Source organism: Megascapheus bottae, chromosome 5 (assembly GCF_031878675.1).
Source record: "Megascapheus bottae isolate mThoBot1 chromosome 5, mThoBot2.hap1, whole genome shotgun sequence".
Taxonomy (NCBI): Eukaryota; Metazoa; Chordata; class Mammalia; order Rodentia; family Geomyidae; genus Megascapheus; species Megascapheus bottae.
Window position 1 is genome coordinate 38,882,143 of NC_143513.1, and position 24,369 is coordinate 38,906,511.

Consider the following 24,369-nt stretch of genomic DNA (forward strand, 5'->3'; position numbering starts at 1 on the left):
ATGTACTGACTTTAATCAGATCCATAATGTTTCATGACTTCTTAGTGACCTCAAAAGAGACTGACATAGCAAGGAGAATTAATTATTGAAGAAGCAAAGTTTTCCCCCAAAACATTATGCAACATTCTATTTTACTACATTCAAGTACACCGCTAACATCTTCAGTAACAACATTTTCTAGAGTCTGTGCTAAGAGGCTGTGACAAGTTCTTGATTATTATGAGGCTTGGTGGTTGTCCTTGGTGGTTGTGGCTTTTGGGTTTGTATATTCCTCCTGGACACTTCTACCACTATAGTCTAAAATACTACCTGTTGGCTGTGGCCTTCCCTTTCTGCCTCAGGCAAGAGAGATTTCCAAAAGTCCACAGTTCCACAGTTCCAAAGTCCACAGCCTTTATTGTACATTTTGTGTCCTTTGCATTATTATTTGTGCCTGATGCAGAGTGTGGCATGAACATGGTTTGTTACAAGCTAAGTGGTTGCTGAACGTAAATTTGAATTAGTAGTTCCAAAGAGGATGATGATGAATATTGTGACTAATATGGCCAGCTGTGAAAGATTGCTATATTACAATGGACAGCCAAGCATGAAAAACAATCTCCTTTTCCAGTAAGAGTGAAGAAGTAGAAGAAGAAGAGTGAAGCCTGCAGCTGCCAGAAAAGCAAGCATGCCAGCCAATTCTGCACTCCCTGCACAGTGACTCAGCTTCGATCTGTCAGAAGCAGCCTGACCCATGTAGGCTACAGTATCTTCTTCTTTTCCTCAAATACTACCCAAATTGTTCCTCAGAGCTTTCTCTACTTAACACAACCGTAACACATTCTTCTTACAACACAATCGTCCACAGAGCTGCATATGCTTCATACGGCTATATAGCTGCAACTCAAACCTTATGTTTTACTCGGATTTAAAGACCAAAATAGATGAGTGAATGGTTCATGAAATTCCGTATGGAAGTCACTCCTAAAGATAAGGACTGGAGAAGAAACAAGTGTTGTTTTCAGAAAACAAACTTTTTTAAAACTCTTCTTCCCTCCAAAGTAGGAACACTTATCTTAATCCCAAGATTTCATTGTCATCTGACTCATCAAGATTGAAAAAGTATTACCAGATGTCACATTTTAACTACTTAAATTAGCAAAATAACTAATTTAATATAATAACAGTCCATATGCATTTTGCCTACAAGATTATGCTAAGCTGTGGATGTTAGCAGTAGGTATTTGTTATATTTCTTAATTTTAAATTGTCTATATGGCCATCTTAGTTATATTCAAGCTAATAATTACATATCCTATTTGCAAAATATATAAAATGGATTGTGTAAATTCTGCAGTGTTTTCTTTTTTAATACAAGTTAAAGTATGGCTCAGTTCCTTTGGCAGACAGACTGAGACTAAGACCTAGAACATGCTAGAAGAAATGGCATCATTGTTTTTCTGGCTTGTGACTATATTTCTGCCAGAACGCCTCCTTATTAAAGGACATAATCATACATTATTTTTCAAATTAAGTATTATCACTATACTACACACTATCATTTCAAAAACATAGTCAAGTGGTTACAAACCAGGACTTCAGCACTACATAGATCATCATTTTAATTTTAGTTACACATTTTCTGTGTAATTTCAGAAAAGTTACTTTGCTCTATCTTATTATTAGTGCTGGATGGATTCCCCTGAGAGTATTTGTAAGTATAATAATATACACTATATGTAATATAGTATGCATAATATCTATATAACTATAGATAATATACTATATATTTTTTCAATATATATCATTTATATATATATCTGACTGTTAGTTGGGTGCCAGTGGTTCATGCTCATAATCCTAGCTATTCAGGAGGCTGAGATCTGAGGATCATAGTTTAAAGCCAGCCTGAGAAGGAAAATCTATGAGACTCATCTCCAATTAATTACCAAAACACTATAAGTGGATCTCTCTGGTTCAAGTGGTTGAGAAAGAAAAAAAAAAAGACCCCTCAAGGATAGCACCCAAACCCTGAGTTTACACACACACACACACACACACACACACACACACACTCACACACCAAAAAAGATTATTATAGCTGTTAAAATTTTCAAGAACTGCATTAGCTGGCTATTAAACATTGACATTTAAAAAATGAAATCATAGAAATTTAAATTGAAAAGTCTAACAAGAACAAAGCCAGTGCATATGCAAATTCATCACTGCCTAATTACATTTCTACATTGCCTCCATTTATAATCTTGAGGGTATCTATGTCTACAGTATCACCATGGTAATATATCATGTAATAGTCTTGCCTCACCTGTTTTCCCATGTCCCTATCCAATGCCCCCTCGTAGGAGGATTTATACCACAGAATTCTGCAAGCACTAACAGGCACGGCTTTCACACCCTTCAGTATTCCATGGAATACAAAATAAGAAAATCAAAAATATATAAGAGCATTGTATCTCAATATAAATGTTAACAGTTCACTTTGATCTTCATGCTTAAAACTGATCAATTAATGCTTATTATTAGACTCTCAGAGCTATACCTCTGTTCCCAAGGACCAGACTTTAACTTTCAATGATTCTTGTCATATACAAAGGACCTATCAGAAGAACCTCAAATTCAGTCACTCTAAAATAAAGTGACTTTCTCTTAGCTCTACCACAAACCCCAGAGGTGAAGAAATAAGACCTACCATGATCTGTGCCTCTCTGAAAGAAGAGGTTGGAATCTATGTGGCCTGGAGTGAACTAAAATGACCTTGGAACTTGGCAGTTTTCAATTTACTCAATTTTTTTAAAGTTTCATGGGTCCCAGTGAGACCAATCAGTATAAGAACCACAGACAAATCCTTACTGTTGCATTTGAGCATTAAAGTAGTTAATATTTCTAGGATGTTCTTTTCATTTTTTCTTATTTCTCTGTTATGACTGAAATATAATTGATGAAAAGAACTTTTATGTTACTATTTCATAGTATCTTAGTAAGAAGCAATCACCCGACATCACTCTGGCAAGCTGTCAGCATCTCAGGATGCCTGAGCTTCCACCTACAACATGGCTAGCCATCACTGAAACTGGATATAGTTTCATTCATTCATTGATTCATCATATACTCCTTATGTGCCTACTGTGCATTACGAATTGTACTGTGTGTGAAGGACAATATTCTAAGATAAACAAGTAAAATCTTTGCAACCAGTATTACAATTGGAGAAGAAAACAGATGAATAAGAAAATCATTGGCTGTGTTTACAAGCATTTTATATGTCTTCTGGAGGTATTGATATGGATCAGATGATTACCAGTTGTGCCTCCTAGAAGACCAGGTGGCCACAGAAGTTCCTGCACTGGCCAATTTGTCCATTCACTTAGGGGGAAAACAAGATGATTGTGAGAAAAGTAGGAGAAAAACATGGGAAGGGGTAACAATGTTGAAGAAGTAATGTACCCAATACATCATGAATGTAACTATAACCCCTCTGTCCATCAACCTGACAATAAAATTTAAAATATTTTACTAAGAAACAAAAACAAATATAACTTCAAGTGACAAGAACAGAGATAGAGGTCTGCTGTGAGTAATGAAAGAATTCACCAGAGCTTGCTTCTGGGTCAAGTATGAGGGAAGACTTGGAAAAGAAACTGAAAAGACACACTATCTCAACCAGACCAAAGATGATGGCACACAAGCACATGGACAAGTTCTGGTACTCATTAGAAAAGTAGTCACATTGCCTAATGTACCTAGAGTGTTTATTCTAATTCCAAAAAATCTTTCCATAACATATGTAAATGATTTTTACTGTTCCTAACAGTTCTCCATCACCTGTTTAACTTTTTTCAAAAACGTATAATTCACATTCTTTCCCAAGACTGTACAGATAATCTTTGCTTTTGGGTGGGCAGCAGTAACTGTAGTAAAGTCTCCTCCTTGGCATAGTTAATATGGGTAACACCTCCTGAGAAACAGGGATGCTGTGTGACCCTTCCCAGTGCATGGCATGCAGCAGTCAGTCAACCAGCACCAAGGAGGAGTCTTTAGGTCCAAGCTCCTACTTCCAAGTCTTTTTGTCTTCTTGAGACCTTATGACTTCCTGGTGCAGTTATCAAGCTGCACTAGTTATCAAGCTAGAAAATAGATTCTAGCTTCCAAAAATAGAATAGATACGTGCAGAGGGAAATACTATCTCCGCAATCTATCAAATTCCTTCTCTAAAATCAGATCTGGAGAAGTAGAGTTGACCCCAGAGGATGTAAGAATTTACTCAGAACAGTGACCTAAGGCTTCAGGGATCCTTGATGGAGCCCCAGAAGCCGTTATCGTGAGAGATGAGCCCATCTCTCAAACCTGTGAGTCCAGATGGGCTCAGGTGCCAGTGGCTCCGTTCCCAGTGACTGACATCTAGAGGTAAATCTTTACTGAGCTCTTAAACAGACTGGTGTGGAAGAATAATAAATGAGCCTAACATTGTTTTGCATGATCATGTGAAATACTAACTACATTGTGTTTTTTTTATTTGAAAATTCAAGGACAATCAGGGATATAGTTCTATTCTTTATTCCTTCTATCAAACTAAAATACTGAGGCCAGGCAGGCAATGAATTCAGTGGAAGCATGTGTGCTGCACATGGAATGCATTGGTTACCCATTGGGGGAGGGTTGCAAGCTCAGGGAAAAAAAAATGCTCCATCCAAAAGGGAAGAGGCTGACTCAGTTCCAGTGTACCGTTGTCACATGGGGTACAGGCCTAATTCTGCAAGTTCTTCCCCCTGTACATGTGTCTGTTTTCCTGCTAACTCCAAATTTTTAATTATTGGCTCAAAATGTAAAATAGACTATGTGTATGCGTGTCTGTGTGAGTGTGTCTGTCATTGCTACAATAATTACTCTGTGGAAACTAAGAACAGAAATGAGTGGGAGGGATTTAAAGCACAGCAGGATATCTAGTTAAGGAAGGGCGACCAACTGGACTTGCCAAGCACATTAAATTATGCCTGAATTGGCAAATATTTTTCTCTGTGCTTACACCATTGGTGTTTGCTAATTGATGCATATCAAAGTTAGGCTGCTACTTCCTGTGGAAATGGGGAGATAATGGTGCTGTCCCCTTTGCTATTTATATATCTGAAGGAGTGCTCTTCTAAGAAGAGGAGATATTCCAGAGCTATAAAATCAGCAAGAAGTTTGGATAGGGAAAAAAAAAGATTTACATCTCAGAGGAAGTGAAGAAAGCATGTGCAATTTCGAGTTTCTAAAATAAATGCTCTCAGAAAAAGAGAGTTCAAAAACAGCTTGGTACTGGCACAAGAACAGGCCTGAAAACCAATAGAGTAGTACTAAGGACCCAGATATTAACCCACAGACCTATGGCCACCTAATCTTTGATAAAGGAGCCAAAAATATAGAATGAAAGAAAGACAGCCTCTTCAACAAGTGGTGCTGGCAGAACTGGTTAAGCACCTGCAGAAAAATAAAGTTGGATCCTTCTTTGTCACCCTGCACTAGGATTAACTCCAAATGGAGCAAAGACCTCGAGGTAAAAGCAGATACACTGAAAATCTTACAAGAAGGAATAGGAGATACACTAGGTCTCCTTGGTACAGGTTTAAACTTTCTTAAAAAGGACCAAGAAACACAACAAATCAGAGAAAGGCTGGATAAGTGGGACTGCATTAAATACAGGGCTTCTGTATGGCAAAGGACATAGCTAGCAAATTAACTAGAAAGCCTACAGAGTAGGAGAAGATCTTCACTAACCATACAACAGACAAAGGTCTCATATCTAAAATATATCAACAGCTCAAGAAATTGAATCTCCAAAGAAACAACCATCCCATGAAAAGATGGGCCCAAGACTTAAAGAGAGTCTTCTCTGAAGAAGAAATAAGAGTGGCCTATAGACACATGAAGAAATGCTCAACATCTCTGGCCATAAAAGAAATGCAAACCAAAACAACTCTAAGATTCCACCTCACTCCAGTCAGAATGGCCATGATGAAGAAATCTAATAACAGATGCTGGAGGGGATGTGGACAGACGGGATCACTACTACACTGTTGGTGGGAATGAAAACTCATTCAACCACTATGGAAAGCAGAGGGCACTTCCTCAAAAGACTAAACATACAGCTCCCCTATGACCTAGCAATTCCACTACTTGGCATTTACCCAATCGTCCAGAAACAAGGACATACTAAATCTACCAGCACAATGATGTTCATTGCAGTACTATTTACCATAGCAAAGATATGGAACCAACCCAGATGCCCCTCAGTTGATGAGTGGATCAACAAGATGTGGTATTTATACACAATGGAATTCTATGCTGCCATCAGAAAGAATGACATCACCCTATTTGTAAGGAAATGGAAAGACTTGGAAAAATCATATTAAATGAAGTAAGCCAGACTCAAAGGAACATAGGCTCAATGGTTTCCCTCATTTGTCATAATCATAATCATAATCTCTACTAGCAGAGATTTACAATAGAGCAAAACCTAGATACACAAGGCCATATAGAATGACGCTAAATGAAAGGACCTCCAGGATATAGAAACAAAAGCCATATAATGAGTGATTGTTGTCCTTAATGTACTATGTTATCTCTCATCTCTTTTGCTGTCCCTTGGTGAACTCATATTGTTACAATATTTCACCTTGTTATCTGATATATTGTATATATGCATATTTTGTTATTTGAAATAGGATAGGGAAGGGGGGGAACAAGACGAGGGGAGGGAGTTGGGAAAGGGAAATGGGGACCAAGACATGAGAAAGGGTATCGATGTTTGTGAAGTAATGCACCTACTATCTGGTGAATATAATGTAACCTTTCTATTAATTATAATAAAAAATATATAGAAAAAAAGAAAAAGAGAGGTCAGAGGCCTAATGTCAGGAAGAAGTCTCTAAAGTTAAGTCAAGCTGAGACAATGTTAAGAACATCTCAGTCATAAAGCGTGGTCAATATCAATAAATTTACCAAGCATTATATCAGTAGGCTAGTTTTAAAGAAATACAAATTCTGAACATTTTCAACCCTAGGTGAGTGTTGACAATGACCATAATGTATGTGTCTTGAAATTTTAAAGAAATATAGCATGCCAAGAAACCGGGATCAGGCAATAGTGGCAGCCTGGTAAAACTCTATCCAATTGAGAACATGAAGAAGAAGCCTCCATGCTGCCACCTCTTCTCTGCCACCTCTTTTACACCAGGGAGTCTGCCCACCTTGGTTTCTACTGACAGGAGCCTATAAGCATACCAGTTCCATGGACTTCTGTCAACTCTCCAACCCTGGACAATTTATTTGACCACCCTGAGCTTTGGTCTCTTCCTTGGTAAAGAGAACCAAGTACAGTGCCTGCCACAGAGTAACCACTCAAAAACTGACAACTACAGTTACTTGTTATCAGTTTCAGCTGTTCTCACCAGTGCTATTGGTCTTACAGAATCAGGAACATCTTATGACATCAATGTTGACAGAATACAAGAAGTAAAAGAAAATAAGTTAAAAAGAATTAAGGCTTCAATCTATTAGAACAGAAGAAACTAGCCATAAGGCAGTGGCAACTTTTCAGAAGCCCTGTTCTCTAACCCCCAAAACTTCCCCTAACCTTATTCCTGTTTCTTCCAACTTAAAGTATCTTCCCACATGAACCTCAAATCTTTAGGGTATTTAACCGACGAATACAGGACACATTTAATAATTAGGATCTTTGTAATGCATTTCCTTTCTCATATTTTAAACACCCCCACCCCTCAAAAAAGACACTCACATAGAAGCTTATTGGCATTTTAGAAACTCCTATGCAGATTCTCCCCCAAAAGGGTTTTCCTTTGTTTGTGTCTTAGTAGCTTGGCTCTTAAAACTATGCTATGCTCAGAGTGTCTCCACAGAAGTGGTCTGTTTCATCATCCAATGAGCTCTGCCTGCCTGTGGATGTGACACCCCAGTGGAAAGAAGCCAGGAGCCTATAGTAACAATTCTGGGGAAACTTTAAGCAGCTGGGGCTGTGTAATTTAAAACCTCTGAAAAGTGTGCTGTGGTGCTGTGGTCTGTGCACAGCACTAGTGCAACATGAGGGCTGGATGCGGCTGGCTCTCCAGAGGACGTGCTCATCTGCTGCAGGAGGGAGAGGACTGAGAGGCAAACCTGGGTGCAGCCCGAAAGGTCCAGATAGATGAGCTTGTGGCATCCATTCCCTAAGCTCAGGTACTGTAAACCTTTGTCTGTGAACTTTCGGCAATAAGCCAAGCTGAGATTCTGTAAGTTTGGGAAGTTCCTGAAAAGACAGGGGGAGAGAAGAGAAGAAGGAAAGTGAATGCACTTCAGCTTTTCTCACAACTTTCTTCAGCCTCTACAATGAGACAGAACTAGAGCAGTACAGGAATCTTGTCTCCTTGCACAGTCTCAAGAGTTTAATTTCATTGTTAACTTTCTTTTTGATCCTTAAAGGAAATTTCACTAAATAACTAGATAATGCATAATTATATTTCAAGCGAAAAGAAGTAAAGAATGCTGGCTAAATGTTTTGAAAAGTTGATTGGATAAAGCTTCTTTGGTTTTGATTTTTAGTTTTTGGCAGAGTTTGGGGTTTGCATGCATATTGTTTGGAAGTTAGTTTTTGAAACCAAACTTGGAGTTTACTTTATTGTTGTTTTCAGGCTCTGTCTTTGGAGCAGTAAACCAATGTGAAAAATTTTATAAACATTTAATTGGAAATTAAATTTCATGAGCAGAAGGAGAAAAAAAAAGGGGAAATGGAACAGAACAGACTCCTAAAAATGGTTCAGATAAGCGAGTAGTTTAATAAGCCAAGATTTAAGTATGTATGATTTTTGTAAGTAATGACTTCAGTACTGGAGTAAAGAATTTAAAAAATAGCTGATGCACAGAGATAAACATAGTTCAGAGGAACAGTTTAAAATGAGGGAGCTACATAACAGAACAAAACTCCATAGAGGCTATCCATCTCATTGAAGTTGACACAGATGTTATATGGCACTATTACAATGACCAAAATGAGAACATCTAGAAAAAAGGTGGAAGTAATTATGGTATATCTATGCCATTGTGCAAGGGTTGGTATTTTGAGAATATTAGCCCTCCTGAACCTAGCTTATTTAAAAAGTGCAGACTCCTCACTACCGCCTGCTCTGGAAATGAAATTAATAACACGTTCTTGGTTTGTGATCTGCACCAGCTTAGCAGCAGACGAGAAAACAGTAAGAATGAAACGTGTGGGTGGATGTTGCTCTTCTTAAATCTTAGAAATTAATAATAAGATTTACCTCCACAGAAGTGGGAAATAAGATATGCAAGCACTGGGGCCGGGAGTTTGACTTAGTGGTAGAGTGCTTGCCTAGCATGCACGAAGACCCAAGTTTGATTCCTCAGTATGACATACATGGAAGAAAGCCAGAAGTGGTGTTGAGGCTCAAGTGGTAAAGCTTTAGCCTTGATAAAGTCCAAGGACAGTGCTCAGGTCCTGAGCTCAAGCCCAGGACTGGCAAAAAAAAAAAAAAAAAAAAAAAGATATGCAAGCACTGATCATTAATCAGATGTAAGAAGTATGTCTATGATTCCAGTTCCACTACAAGTTATTTAACTTAGAGCACACATTCCCCTCCTGGGAATAGCTATGTAGAGGAGATAACACAGTAGAGAGAGGAGCCTTTAAGACAGTAGTGGGAAGTGAGCCAGGCAGAGAAGGGAAGGAGGCACAGATCTCATATCCCCAAAACAAGTTTCTCACTATGTGGAACAACTACAACATGATCAGAAGGTACTTGTGACTTTTGTGGGTGAAAAAGTGGCTAATACTACTTCTAATTTTCACCTAGATGTGTCAGAACTTAGCAAAGACAGAAAGGATTCCTCCCTCTCCAAAGAGCACCCCCAGTGGACTGAGTTTTCGGAGCTTGAGAAATGCTTTCTCCTGCTCTCTCCCTTGAGTATATACCCCATGATTAATCAGTGTGAAGATTAATCTTCTTGGGGCCATGGATGTGATTTGTTTGGAGAAAGTAGTAATGAGGTAGGTAGCACAACACAATGGAAAATACACAAGGTTTTGAAATTTAACCAAATGGGATTCATGTTCTGACACTGCAAGTTCCTTCAATTTTTATAGATGGTTTCCCCAGATGTGAAGTGGAGATAACAATGCCATCATTTTTTTAACCCTAACCAACAGAGGGACTTCCTAATCTCAGTTTTCTCATCTGTCACATGGAGGAAGTCCATGTAGTAGCATTATTTTGAGGGTGATTTTTACTAATAAAATTAGCAGAGATAGGAGAAGCCAAAGAATATATGCTATCCCAAATAACTGCAAACACATTGTCCCTTCGGAATTTGTTATCTTCTGTTTACTGGATTGGATATTTTCTGACAAGAGTGCCACATACAAATGATTTCAAGAGTCTGGGAGACATCACATTGGGTCCCTACCCTGGCCCAAATCTATCTTTCCGTTTCTTTAAGTTCACATGATTAATGAACAAATACCAACAGTGAAAACTGATCAAGGGGCTTCAACTTTCCTTTTGTGGTATCATCACTTTTGGAACTGTGGTGAAGTCTACAGATATTTTCTTAGCATACTATTGTTAGCATATGGTTGTAAATGCATAAAATAAAAATAATTACAAAGGCATCTGATCATACTAAAATATACAAGCAAAATATCTTTAAATTCCAAGTAGGGTAATTATATATATATATATATGCTGCTATATTTAACGTATTAATTACATAATCTAGTAGCAATTCTAGTGATTACTAAGATGGGAAGTAGTGACAAGTATCAATGTTGTTTTTAAATATAAAAAACAATTCTAATGTGATAAGAATGTATTTGTGACTTACACATTTTACCCACATACTTTGTTGTGGGTAAAAAAAACTTAAGAGTTGCTAGTATTCTGATTTATACCCATATTCCAGCTAGAGCTTAGTGAAAATAGAGAATTTTTTCTCATCAAAATGCATAGATCCCCTGAATTTTATAACTAGTCCTGATAGAGAATTTACTGAAATCAGGTTAAGAGCCTCTGATTGTTTATTAGATTAAGTGACTCCAAGACTGGGCTCTGGATGCTCCCTTCAAAGTGGAACCTCATGGAAAATAATCTTCACTTTGAAAACAAAGGAAATATCAAGTGGACTTTTAGGCCTTTCTAGGGACGTATTCATGTAGGGAAAACTTAAAACTGCTGGGGTTGGGGAACACATCAGTTAACAGTGAAATGACACTTGGAAATTTTATGTAATACTGATACTTATAATATTTGGCAAATAAGTGTTGTTTCCTACATGAGTAAGATCTGGTTCATCATTTCCCAGCACAGAGACCACTTGATAATTCTAATTCTGTTTTGAGGCCAAGTGTTTACAGTCTACATTTATCTATGCCTAGTTATTTGGTAACTGCTACTGGGGATGAGTTCTCTATATTTATTTCTCTTCTACTACTATAATCTTTTAGAAATTATAATGCTTGTAGAAGCCACAGAGATTTTTGTCCCTTTATTTTGGCTTTGTTTCCATTGAAGAATTAAGGTAGTCTGTGTTATATCTCAATAGTAACTCTCTTAAAAGTCACCAGCCAGGCACTGGTGGCTCACACCTTTAATCCTAGCTGTTCAGGAAGCTGAGATCTGAGAATCACAGTTCAGAGCCAGCCAGGGTCAGGAAGTCTATGAGACTCTTCTATCCAATATACTACTAAAAAGCTGGAAGTAGAACTAGAGATCAAGTGGTACAGAGCTAGCCTTAAGCAAAAGAATCTCAGGAACAGTGTCCACGCTGTAAGTTCAGCCCTCAGGACCTGGAGGGGAGGGGAAGACATCACCAAAATAAGGCAGATTCTGTTGAAAAAAAAAAAAAAGAGGGTGGGGGATTTGCATGTGCATTCTTTTGAGTTGAGTATTTGGCTCTTCAGTTTAAAGATAAAGTTCCAAGAAGTAGAATTCTGCAAAAAATCCGAACGGAGTGAAATAATCTCATTTGAAGGGTTTTCCTCTTAGTAAAAGAGCTGTTTCAGAGTAAGTTATAGTATCTTCCCAGTTTGATGGACACTAGGAAATTATATGACATGACAGTGCCTGATAATGTTTTCCAAACCAACTTTAGAGACAATTCAACCATAGGAAAAATAATTAGAAATGAATCCATTACAGTATATAAGACTCCGTTAAAGGGCAAGGATCACGCTGAACATAGTACAGAGGGCTACAGTTTCCCTTACTCAGGAAGCTGGGTAGGAGGACGTGGTGAGCCCAGCAATTGAAGAATCAACTTGGGCAACATGACAAGATCCTCTCTTCAAAACAGAGGATCATAATACTTTTACTTTATGCACAGGAAATCTCACATCGTGCATTTGAGCAAAACATGACGAACACAAGAATGAACATTGTGGTTCGAAGCTGGGAAAGGAGATCTCTCCCTGACTTCTGGCAGACTGCATGATTTGATGAGTGAATGGTTTGGGATTGCAGAAAGACCAACTAGCTGAAGAGATGACAAGGATGTGGCAATTAGACAGTCCTGTGATAATGGCTTCTCTTGGGAAACCTGAGGAGGTAGGGACAGTATAGGAAGACTAGACACAATAAGAAGATAGTTCCAGGATGATGCTTCTTGTGGCTTGAAGCAGAGCAACTGAAGGGAAGATCAGATGCAGATGTGGCAGGATTTTGTGCCAAATAAGGAACTGAGAGTGCCACCTAGTTGGTGGCACAGGAATAACTAGAAATTCATGAATAATTTCCTGGAATGGGTAGGAGCTTTGGGCAGCCTAAACTTTCAACTTTAGAACATTAAACAAACCTCCAAAGAGGTGAAGAGAAAAAAACTCAAATAAAAACGTTGTCAAATTAATGTTGCCAAGAAGAGCAAACAAATTACATTTTTCTCCTAGCAGCTGATTTCTTTGGAAAAAAATATTAAGCAATAACCAACATTTCTCTGCTTATTTATAATGGGAGTATTCACACTCAAGTGTTGGAAACAATGGAAAACAGAGCAAAAATAGAACAATTATGAAGTATATTTTTGTCATAAATAAGTCATTGTACAATTTTCCCATAGGACAAAAAAGTCAGTATCAAGTATTTATTCTGAAAGTTCTCTCGCTGGTGAGAACTAGAAGTTAAAAATCAAAGCCAAAAGTCTATAGAAGGTCTGATTGTCCTATCTGCTGCCCACTAAATGTGTAATAACTTTAGTTGCTAAAAGAAAAAATGTGTCACTAAAAAGTTATGCATAGCTAAAATATTACATTAATTTCCTAAGAGAAAGGGGCTATCAAAGTATGATTAGTAAACATGTAGTGCTAAGTTAGAAAACTGCTTCAATGTGTATCCACGTATCTTGTAAAATTATTTTTTATATTTGGATTATATAAGATTCTTTCTATGCTATTATATATTACATATATGTAGTATCTATGGTATTCTGTAACTAATAATATTAAACTATTCTACCAAGAAATATCAATACATTCTAAAAAGTAAAGAGTATCCAGCTATAAAGAGACTTGTAAACTTACATACATAATTATATGCTTTAGCATGGACTGTCTAAAAAACTGCTTTGAGTGAGATTCTATATCACAGGATGAATTGAAGAAGCTTCCTCCTACAGGGTTGTCATTGGTACTAGCTTATACTAGCTCATGAGTTCAGCTTTCTCCTCCTCCTCCTCCTCCTCCTCCTCCTCCTCCTCCTCCTCCTCCTCCTCCTCCTCCTCCTTCTTTTTTCTCCTCCTCCTCCTTTGTCTTCTTCCTGTTCTTCCTCCTCTTCCTCTTCCTCTTCCTCCTCCTCCCCCTTCTCCTGCTCCTCCTCTGCCTCCTCCTTTTTCTCCTCCTCCTCCTCTCCCTTTTTTTTTTTTTCCAGTCCTGGGGCTTGAAGTCTGAGCTTGGACACTGTTCCTAGCTCAAGGCTAGTGCTCTTCTACTTGAACCACAGCTCCACTTACAACTTTTTCTCAGATTTATAGGAGATAAGAATTCAAGGACTGCCAGGCACCAGTGGCTCATGCCTGTAATCCTAGCTACTTGGGAGGCTGAGATCTGAGGATCCTGGTTCAAAGTCAGCCCCGGGACAAAAGTCCCTGAGACTCTTATCTCCAATTAACTACCAGAAAACCACAAGTGGCACTGTGGCTCAAGAGGTAGAGTGACAGCCTTAAGATGAAGAGATCAAGGACAGGACCCAGGCCCCGAGTTCAAGCCCCACAACTGACCAAAAAAAATGTACTTCAAAGGCCAAGCACAATAGCTCATACCTCTAATTTCAGCTACTCAAGAGGCAGAGATGGAGAAGATTGTAGCTTCAAGCTAATTCTGAACAAAAAGACCTTATCTCAATGTGGTCGCATGCACTTGTCATCCCAGCCATGTGAGAAAACATGGGACTGAGATCTCCTCTGGCAAAGAGCAAAATTCTATCTGGAAAAATAACCTTAAGCACAAGGGCTGCAAATATGGTGTAATTGACTTAATCAGCAAGTGCAAGGACCTGTTGAAGTACAAAGAAAATAAATAAAAGCTAGATGACTAAAAGAAAAAAAAGGTAAGACTATACACTCAGTTGTAACAAGAAATGGTTATTTTTCAACAGCCCACTTCCAAAGGCAGAGTAAAAATATTAAAGTAGAAGTATGTTATATGCTACATATAAAAGATAAAATTAAAACTCAGATAAAATAAAGAAATACATAATGCTACTTCACAAAAGCACTTGCAGAGGAAAGCAAAGGTGGGTATAGTAGGAGCAAAACTACACAATTTCACCATCAAACCAGAAACTGCAACCAGCAGAAAGGATACCTTTTTTTTTTCTCCGGGATTTAGGGCTTGGGAGCTGTCCTGCTAGTTCTCTAGCACTTGAGCCACAGCCCCACTTCTGGCTTTTTCTGAGTAGTTCACTGAAGATAAGAGTTTCACATACTTTTCTGTTCGGGCTGGTTTCCAACTTTGATCCTCAGATCTCAGCCTCCTGAATAGCTAGGATTACTGGCATGCGCCTCCGCTCCCAGCATAGGATACCACTTTATACAACAAGCACTATAATCAATTAATTCACCACTGTTATACGAGGAGACTTCTACAAGCTTTATGTATATACATCAGATTTTGTTCTCTGAATCAAACCCTTTGTTTTAAACAGTCATGACTTGCTAAATCATACACTAGTTCATGAAGACATCTGAATAAGTTCCAAAAAATAGAAATAATTCATTCCACATTTCTTGACTACAATACATAATTAAAAACAGAAACTGAAAGAAATGTTAACCAGTTGAAACCAAAGTTTGTCCTCTAAATAACTATTGGATCAAAGAAGGAAGCAAAGAATAAACTAGTCTATTTCTAAATACAAGTATTTCTTACTAAATTGTATAATTTTTACAAAATTCTCACTTAGAAATATTTTCATAGCCTTAATTTTTAAGAAGGAAGAAATCAATTGTTCAAAAGGCTCCTAAGCCTAACTTTACAAAAATTATCTCTATGAATAATGAAAATTTGAGTTATTTAAGTACTTCAAAAAACTTAAATCTAGTATGTTTCTAATAAGGAAATTAATTATATATTGTGGACACATACATCAGTTTCTAAATAAAACATTACAAAATAAATCAGTTTCTATTTTATCTTTAATTATTAGTGTAATGAGAAATATAACAAGCTGCTCTCCAAAAAATGTATGCAAGTTTACAATAAAATTTTATATTTTATAGTCCTATTGATACAAAGGTTGGCAGCATGCACTTAACAAATAATCCATTAAACAATATCATTTCTTGTAAATTCCAAATGGAAATTTCCACACAATCCTTTCATTGAATTTTTTGAGCCAACAGTAAATAGAGGGGTGAGTAGAGTTCTGTATGAATTACATTGTACTCATTTATTCATCTATGACATTTACATTGATGAGTTAGAAGAGGACATATGTCCAGATTTCACCCATCCATTAATGACATGAATGTTTTCTTTGCTGAATCAGATAATTTTTAAAGTATCATAAAAATATTTCCTCAGCTGTGTGAGCTATTTACAGTGTTGTAGCTATGAACAGGATACTCTTGTATTTAATCTGCTTTATTGCTTGCCCTTTTTCCATTGCTTTCTCAAGTCTAAAAAATAAATCAACGTGGAGTAGTAGTGTTGGTCATTTTCCATGGTGAGGAATACTCCCAATTGGCCAATTGGCCTATTCCAGGCTCCAAACAAGAGACCACTGAGCACAGAGCTGAGAAGAATGGTGTGCCAGCACTCCATGCTGAAACATCTTCATCCAAGGTACAACAGGCAGTATAACCACAAGTACACAGAGGAAGGAACATGCAGAGAAATATTAGAAAGAGATGGGTTTCTTTGTATACGAATTTTAGGTATATACAAAAGAATTACATATCATTTGATAAAAGATTTAGTTAATTAAAATGATTTAGTAATAATTCTGGAAAATTCATTAGCTTTTTAACAATTTGGGGGTAGCGGGGCATCAACATTGGGCCACATAAGTCATAGTTTGCTAATCCCTAGTTTAGATCATTGCTTCAATCATCACTAACATAAATTCTATGTGTGTTATTTGAGTTAAAATACAAGAAAAATAACTAAGTGCATATTGAATGCCTGTCAAGATGAAGATTATGCTCAAATATCAGAAGAAGCCAGTAGTTTATGCCTGTAATAACTAGCTATTCAGGAGCTAGATCTGAGGACTGTGGTTTGAAGCTAGCCAAGGCAGGAAACTCTGTGAGACTCTTATCTCCAATTAACCACCATAAAACTGAAAGTGGAGCTGTGGCTTAAGTGGTAGAGTGTTAGCCTTGAACTCAAAAACTCTGGGATAATTCTTAGACTCTGAGTGTAAGTCCTAAGTCTGGTATGCACACAAACAAAAAGTTGCAGAAGGAATTTCAGATAGGTTATATAGATACAACTAAATAAAACATGGTAGTTCAATTAATAGGATAAGTCGAAAATACAGCACTGCTTTGTGAAGTTTGCTAATTTGAAAAAAAAGAATGAAAAATAGCTAAAAGCTAAAAAAAACTACCACCCAGAATTTTAAGCTTTTTCAAATGTCTCAATATTATTTTCAAAGAATCTAAAAAAGTAATAGTCTCAAAAATACTTCGGCCTTTCACAATGGTTTGAGTCATGTTTTCCCAGTTTCAAATTTGAATATCTCCCAATCTGATAGGATGCTCTTCCTGATGAGACTTTCTACAGTAAAAATAAAGAATAATTGAATGACATAAATTCATGAGTCTGGATATTCTGTCAACTCCTATGTTCTCTGCCTTCGCTGAAGAGGTTCTAGGAAGAAGCAACCCTCATGCCCAAGGTTGTCATAAGTCCATAGAGTCCAAAGCTAACAGTGTCCAACTCCCTGATGGCAAGACCAGGTGAGGACTCTCAAATGGCAGCCACAACAGCCTGGTAACAGAGAATCTAGGATGATGGTGCTCAGATCTAGAGGCTTTGACACTAGAGGAGAGCACAAACACAAGACTGGAATTTAGGGGCCAGGCCCAAATTCCCAGGAAGGAGGACCAGAAAGTGACAGGCAAAGTTTACCTCAAGTTAGTGGGTCCATTATCAAAAGCATTTAAGATAGAAGACCAATGATAACGATCAATGAGAGTCCAGGTACCACTGGCTTGGGACTTGAAACAGAATAGAGGTGCCATACCATGGTGTGATGTTTATAGTTGAAAGAGTGCTAGAACAAGACAGAATCTAGGACACAATTAATTTCAGAATAATACAACATAACACATGTGTTACCTGGGCAAGAGTCGCATCGTCCTGTTGGTGATAGTTGTGTTTGATAGATTGAGATACAGAACCCCTGGGCAGCCCTCAGAAATGTGTTTCATTGACTCATCCTGTATTGAAAACAAACAAACATCAACAACAAAAAGGAAAATGATTTGCAAAATGATTTCCAAACCTAACAAGCTTTTCAAGTTCTCTTATCTAGCATCTCTTTTCCTTCCCACAGACAACAAACATACAAACATACGCATGATTTGGTCTCTTCATATTCTTTGGTATTAGTTGAGATCAAAAGTAGAAACTAGTGGTTTTGATTGAGGTTTCTTTATTCCTCCCTTGGGAAATAAAGTCCTATTCCATCACCATGACTTTTTTTTTTTTGCTAGTCTTGAGGCTTGAATTTGGGACTTAATTGCTGTCTCTAAGCTTTTATGCCGAAGGTTAGCACTCTACCATTTGAATCACAACTCCCCTTTGTGTGTGTGTATGTGTGTATGCTTTTGTGTGTGTGTGTGTGTGTGTGTGTGTGTGTGTGTGTGTGTCTAATTGGAGATAAAAGTTTTATGGACTTTCCTGCCTATTTTATCACCAAATACAGGAGGTGAATATGTGTAAATAGGTAAAAAAGGAGTGCAGTACAATTTTCCTGCAAATGAAAAGAACTAATGAACTACATGTCCCATTCCTATACAAAATCTTCCACCAAAAATGATCAGCATGTCTAGGGACCAGGAGTTTAGTCCAGTGGTAGAATGCTTGCCTGGCATGCGTGAAGACCGGGGTTCAATTCCTCAGTACACAGAAAAATGATCAACATGTCAATTTTTGAGCACTTGCTAAATACCTCGCGGATGACATGAGTGAGATATGGCATGAAGAGGAGAGGAAGCTGGGTTCTACATGGGTGGAGAGGCCAGAGAAAATGAGTCAGGAAGAAGACAGTGTGCCTTTCCCTTGAGCTGAGGAAGCCATCTGTTCTCTGCATTTTCCTGTATTGAGGAACTTAGATATTCAGACAAGTTTAGAAATGCCCGTCCTCTGTATTTAAAAGAGCTAAGCATTTGAATTTTTCTGAATGTAATATTTTTCATATGACAGACGAGCTTAGATATCAAAGCCCTTTGATGAACATTACCCAACTTCTTAAATGTAAGCCTGTTACCCAGACTAGATCTTAAAGGGAAAAAAAACAATAGCAAAATGTGGCTGCATAAAATTACTAACCTTTTATAGCCTCAATAATTGGGCAAGACTTTGATGTTGACAAATTCAATGCACATGGCATTGCTTTGACTTTCTTATTAGGAAGTCAGATTTAAAGAATATGATTCATAATTCATGTATAGAAACAAAGCTCCCCCAAGGGCAAAAAACCAAAAGATTGCACTTTATTTTTGTCAGTCCTGGGGCTTGACCTCAGGGCCTGGGCACTGTCTTTAGGCTTTCTCAAAGTCAGTGCTTTTCTACTTGAGTCACAGAACCACATCTGGCTTTTTCTGTTTATGTGGTATTCATGCATGCTAGGCATAGCACTCTACTACTAAGCCACACTTCCAGCCCCACGTTTACTCATTTTAAAATTCCTTCTGAAACAGGAAGCCAGTGGCTCACGCCTGGAATCTTAGCCACTCAGGAGGCTGAGATCTGAGGATCGTAGTTTGAAGCCAGTCTGGGCAGAAAAGTTCCCATGAGACTCTTACCTCCAAGAAACCACTCAAAAAATTAATAATATTCCAGGACCAGCAAAAATATAAGCAAAAGATAAAAAAGAGATTAAATGACAACTAACAATATATTTAACATATTAGATGCTAAAAAATATACAGAAATAATTAGTACATATGACAATCTCTTTATAACCACAGGCAGACATCTGGAGAGCATGGTAGTAGAGATTGGAATCTTTCTTAATGAAGGATCTCATATTCATCTTGCTGGTGGAAAAAGAAAAAGTAGAACATGTACATGTATATGTACTCTCCAGTGTGGTCTTTGACATGTCTTCCTATTCCTCCATTTCTTTCTTTCTTTTTTCTTTTTTTTTTTTTTTTGCCTGTCCTGGGGCTTGAGCTCAGGGCCTGAGCACTGTTTTGGGGCTTTCTCAAGGCTACAACTCTACCATTTGAGCCACAATCCCACTTCTGGCTTTTTCTGTATATGTGGCACTGAGGAATCAAACCTGGGTCTTCCTGCATTCTAGGAAAGCACTCTACCACTAGGCCAAACTCCCAGCCCCCTATTCCTCCATTTCTTGAGGGCATATTTGAACATAAAGAAGCAGCTTATTTTTGCATAAGCCCCTAAGAAGAAGCTTATCCATGCCTAGCTGATTTAGGCTACAGAGCAGTTCTCTCTGGTCTGGAAGGCAAGAATTAAATAGCTACTTTAAATGCTTTTTTGTGTGTTCGGGCAAGGACTTGGAAGAGCTCTGAGGGTTTTAGTATTTTATGTACACATTTCATTTATTTATATAATGTCTTCCATCTTCGGGGAAAAAATGTTTAGTTGTTGAAAATGAGAGTTTAAATTTCATGGAAAAAATTACTAAATGGGATTTTCAAAGAACTCTTAGTTCCAAAAAAGGAGATGTGTATGTAAACTTAATTATAAAAGAGAGGATTAAGCATAAAACATGTTGAAGTACTGAGACCACAGCCACAACTCAGGAGAGGGACAAATTAATCCTGTCAAAATAGGCTGGAAGACAATGAGAGGTAGGCTCTTGGGTATAGGGAAATGTTCCAAAATTGGTTGTGGTCATGATTGTTCAACTCTTAACATGCCAAAAACTATTCAGTTGTATATTTTGAGTAAATGTAATATCAAAATCAACATAAACATATTTATATCTCTATAATGGTATTTTTAAAATGTCTATGTTTAAAAAATGAATGGAAGTATCCAATGGAGTTGAAGATTATTCTATAGAATACACAACTGTTGGGACAGGAGTAGTAGTATGAAGAAAAAAGACTAATCAATCCAGTAGATGGGGAAATAGGTTCAACATGTAAGGAAAATAGCATGCCATTCTCAAGGATCTTCAAGTGATTCATTATTAAGATATAGAATTACAAGAAAAATATAAATATAAGGCTGGAAAATTAACATAGAGGTGCCAATTTATGACATCTCATCACTTGTGCCAAGGGGCTTGACCTTCATAATGGAGATCATCTATAATATGTTATTGTATTTCTACACTTCATCTTTTTTTTGCAATGTCTCTTTTCATTGCATTTCCCTATTTCTTTTTTTAAATTAAATAATTTTTATTGTGATTAATAGAAGGGTTACATTATATTCACCATATAGAAGGTGCATTACTTCACAAACATTGACACCCTTTCTCATGACATTGTCCTCATTTCCTTCCAACCCTCCCCCCCCACTTATCTTTATTTCCCCCTTCCCTATCTGATTTCAAATAACCAATTAAGCACATATAAAATATATTAGATAACAAGGTGAAAAATTGTAACAATATGAGATAACCAAGAGATGGCAAAAGAGATGAGCGATAACATAGTACATTAAGGACAACAGTCATTCATTATATGGCTTTTGTTTCCTTATCCTGGAGGTCCTTTCATTTAGTGTTATACTATTTGGCCTAATGTCTCTAGATTTTGTTCTATTGTAAATCTCTGTTAGGAGAGCCCAAGGTTTCTATTGATTATGAAAAATGAGGGAGACTATTGGGCCTATGTTCCTTTGAGTCTGGCTTATTTCACTTAATATGATTTTTTTCTAAGTCTTTCCATTTCCTAAGGAATGGGGCGATGTCGTTCTTTCTGACAGCAGCATAGAATTCCATTGTGTATAAATTCCACATCTTGTTGATCCACTCATCAACTGAGGAGCATCTGGGTTGGTTCCATATCTTTGCTATGGTAAATAGTGCTGCAATGAACATCATTGTCCACACTTAATCTTATCCCTTCCTGTCTCCCTAGAGACTTGCTCCATTGATTGCTTCAATGGAGTCTCCATCAGTTTCCATAAAACTCTTTCCATTTTCCTGCCCCCATTTCTTACCACCTTACTTTTTCTGAAAAGATCAGTTTATAGCTAATGTCTTTCTTATATCTTATTCATTTGCCAATTTACAGCATGCATATATATATATATACATATATATACATGCTGAAACTGCTGTAGTAAAAACCACCAGCCATCTTCTAATTCTCAAGTGCAGGATACAATGACCAGTCCTTTGCTTGTCAATTCTTACTATTTGCTTGTCAATGCTTACTATTCCTTCTTCATATAATATGTCTGCTCCTAAATGTCAGCATTCCTCCTACATTCCCACTAGCTTGATCTTATTCATCCTTATAATATTAATTGTGATTTATATGGTGGTATCACTACAAGATAGAATCTTAGATTTATATTGTTCATGATCTATAAGTCATCAACATACTGTGTCATTCATTAAACATTAGAGAATATTAACTGAATATCAGAATCTACACTGCTGTTATCAGGAAGAATAAGACACCTCCCTAGGCCTTTGGATCTCTTAGGTTAGTGGGGGAGGCAGAAACACTATCGCTAAGAGTTAGGGCAGTGAAAGGCACTGGGAGCCTGTGATGTCTTGGTAGAAGAAATGATATGTAAGATAAGCTTAGAGACTTTCAATAAGGAAAGTACTGCTTTCCCTTGGACAAAGAGAAAAGCCATTCCAAGCAAAGAAAATTGCATGAGCAAATGCAAAACTGAAAGTCTGAAAGTTTATGTACACAGGAGTGGGCCAAGATGAGGCTGAAAAGGGAATAAGAGGCAAGAGCACAGAGGGATTCTTCAAGAGAGCTATGCTATTTCCTTGACTTTATCCAGTTGTGTGGAATTGATGGGAGATGGGAATAAAGTGGTCAGGTCTATTTTTCAGAAGGAATACTATGGGCTCCTTCTCAGACAGGAGGCGGAAGGAAAGACTGGGATCAGGAGTAAAGTGTCTGTGTTCATTTCTATCTTCTTTGGCATGGCTGCTGATACCATGAAAAACACTACACTGAGTCTATCACCCCTACCAGGGCCCAATTCATTTCCTATCTCAATAATATAAGTATAAAACATAAATTTTGTGTAATCATTGAAAAGTTTCCATTTGCCAAAATCTCAACATTGGGAATATAGCTTCCAGAATAATAGCATTGTACAGATGCAGCAAATTTTCTTGCCAATGTTTAATGTAGTTTAGTTTTTTTCCAAATCCAACCCCAAGTTTGCATATAGGCATGTACACTACATGTTGCTCTCCAGTATAAGAAGTCTGAATCTACATAAACAATGATAAAAATAAGTTGCTTATACTCACAGTTAGGGATGGGCAGTCAGAGACATTCAGCTCTTGCAAGTTTTTACAATGGCCTAAATCAAACAAGTTACACATCACTAAACGTATTACAAATGTTTAAAATTTTTCCATTCTACATTCAATACAACATACGCATTAGGAAATAAACAGAAACCTTGGCAAATAATATATTCTAAGTATATGAGTTTCTCTTCCCAGGAAAATGATTTATTTTTACTTCAAAAATAAAATAGAAACATGTTTATTATTGTTTGAGGATTAAAGGAAGAAGAAGAAAGAGGAAAATATTACTTTCATAAGAATAGTATATACTTAAAGCTTTTAACCTGAAAAGATTTGAGAGGGGTCCTGCTTTTTCACCATATGTTTTTTAGTTTTTTATTAGCACTGTATCATAAAAATGATATAACTTCATAATGAATGTCTACATCTCTATTACCTGGCTATAATGTATACTTTACTACTTTTCTTTGATCAGATACCTACCCATTCATCCATCCCTCAGTCTTCATTTTATCTTATTTTTAATGTATTTCAAAGCGTGTTGCAAAGCCAGGCACTGGCAATTCATGCCTGTAATTATAGTTAGTCAGGAGGCTGAGAAAAAATGAAGTGTGAGGTCTTGAGTTCAAGCCCCAGTACCAGCACTAAAAGAAAACCAAAAGACCAATTGTGTTGCAAATGCTAACACATTCCCCCAGCATGCATAAAAATAAGCAAGCTATTTGTTCTTTTTAGTTATATTGCATATGATTTACATAGAGAATACGATGGAAAGTTATGGACACAAACAGCTATAGGGTTAGACAGGCAGCTCCCAAGAACAGCAGTAGGGATACACTTGTGAAAAAGGGAAAAGCTAAACATAAAGAGGGTGGGGGACACTCCAGTGGAAGAGACTGGTGAAGTAGGCAAACTTCAAGAAAGGGGTGGTCTGGCATTCAAAATACTCCAGTAAACAGAAAGCACATCTGCCATTCCTAACCACATAGCCCCATGCTAATAACACTAGACATGTCATTAGTTATAAATCCATTTTGAACATTTCTTCCTTTGCCAGGAGTAGACTTTGCCCCAAGTGATAAATGCAAACCAGAAATACTTTCAGAATTTTTAGAATGAAAACAGTTCAAAATATACAAATTTTAGAAGTCACTACTAATAATTAAGAAAAACATACACTCCCAGAATAGTTTAAGCTAGTTTATGAGGTAAATGTTCTTCTAGAATAGATCAGTTA

General features: G+C 37.2%; 1 protein-coding gene across 4 annotated transcripts in view; it reads right to left on the reverse strand.

Annotated features, from left to right (window-relative positions):
• Fbxl13 (F-box and leucine rich repeat protein 13) overlaps nt 1-24,369 on the reverse strand; it is a 129,644-nt gene that overhangs the window by 44,400 nt on the left and 60,875 nt on the right. For all 4 annotated transcript variants that reach the window (XM_090332924.1, XM_090332922.1, XM_090332925.1 and 1 more), the window contains 3 exons: nt 23,130-23,182; nt 17,816-17,916; nt 8,152-8,281 (listed from right to left, as the gene is read on the reverse strand). In XM_090332924.1, coding sequence (XP_090189050.1) covers nt 8,152-8,281; nt 17,816-17,916; nt 23,130-23,182 — 284 coding nt within the window. The remainder of the gene's footprint in view (nt 1-8,151; nt 8,282-17,815; nt 17,917-23,129; nt 23,183-24,369) is intronic.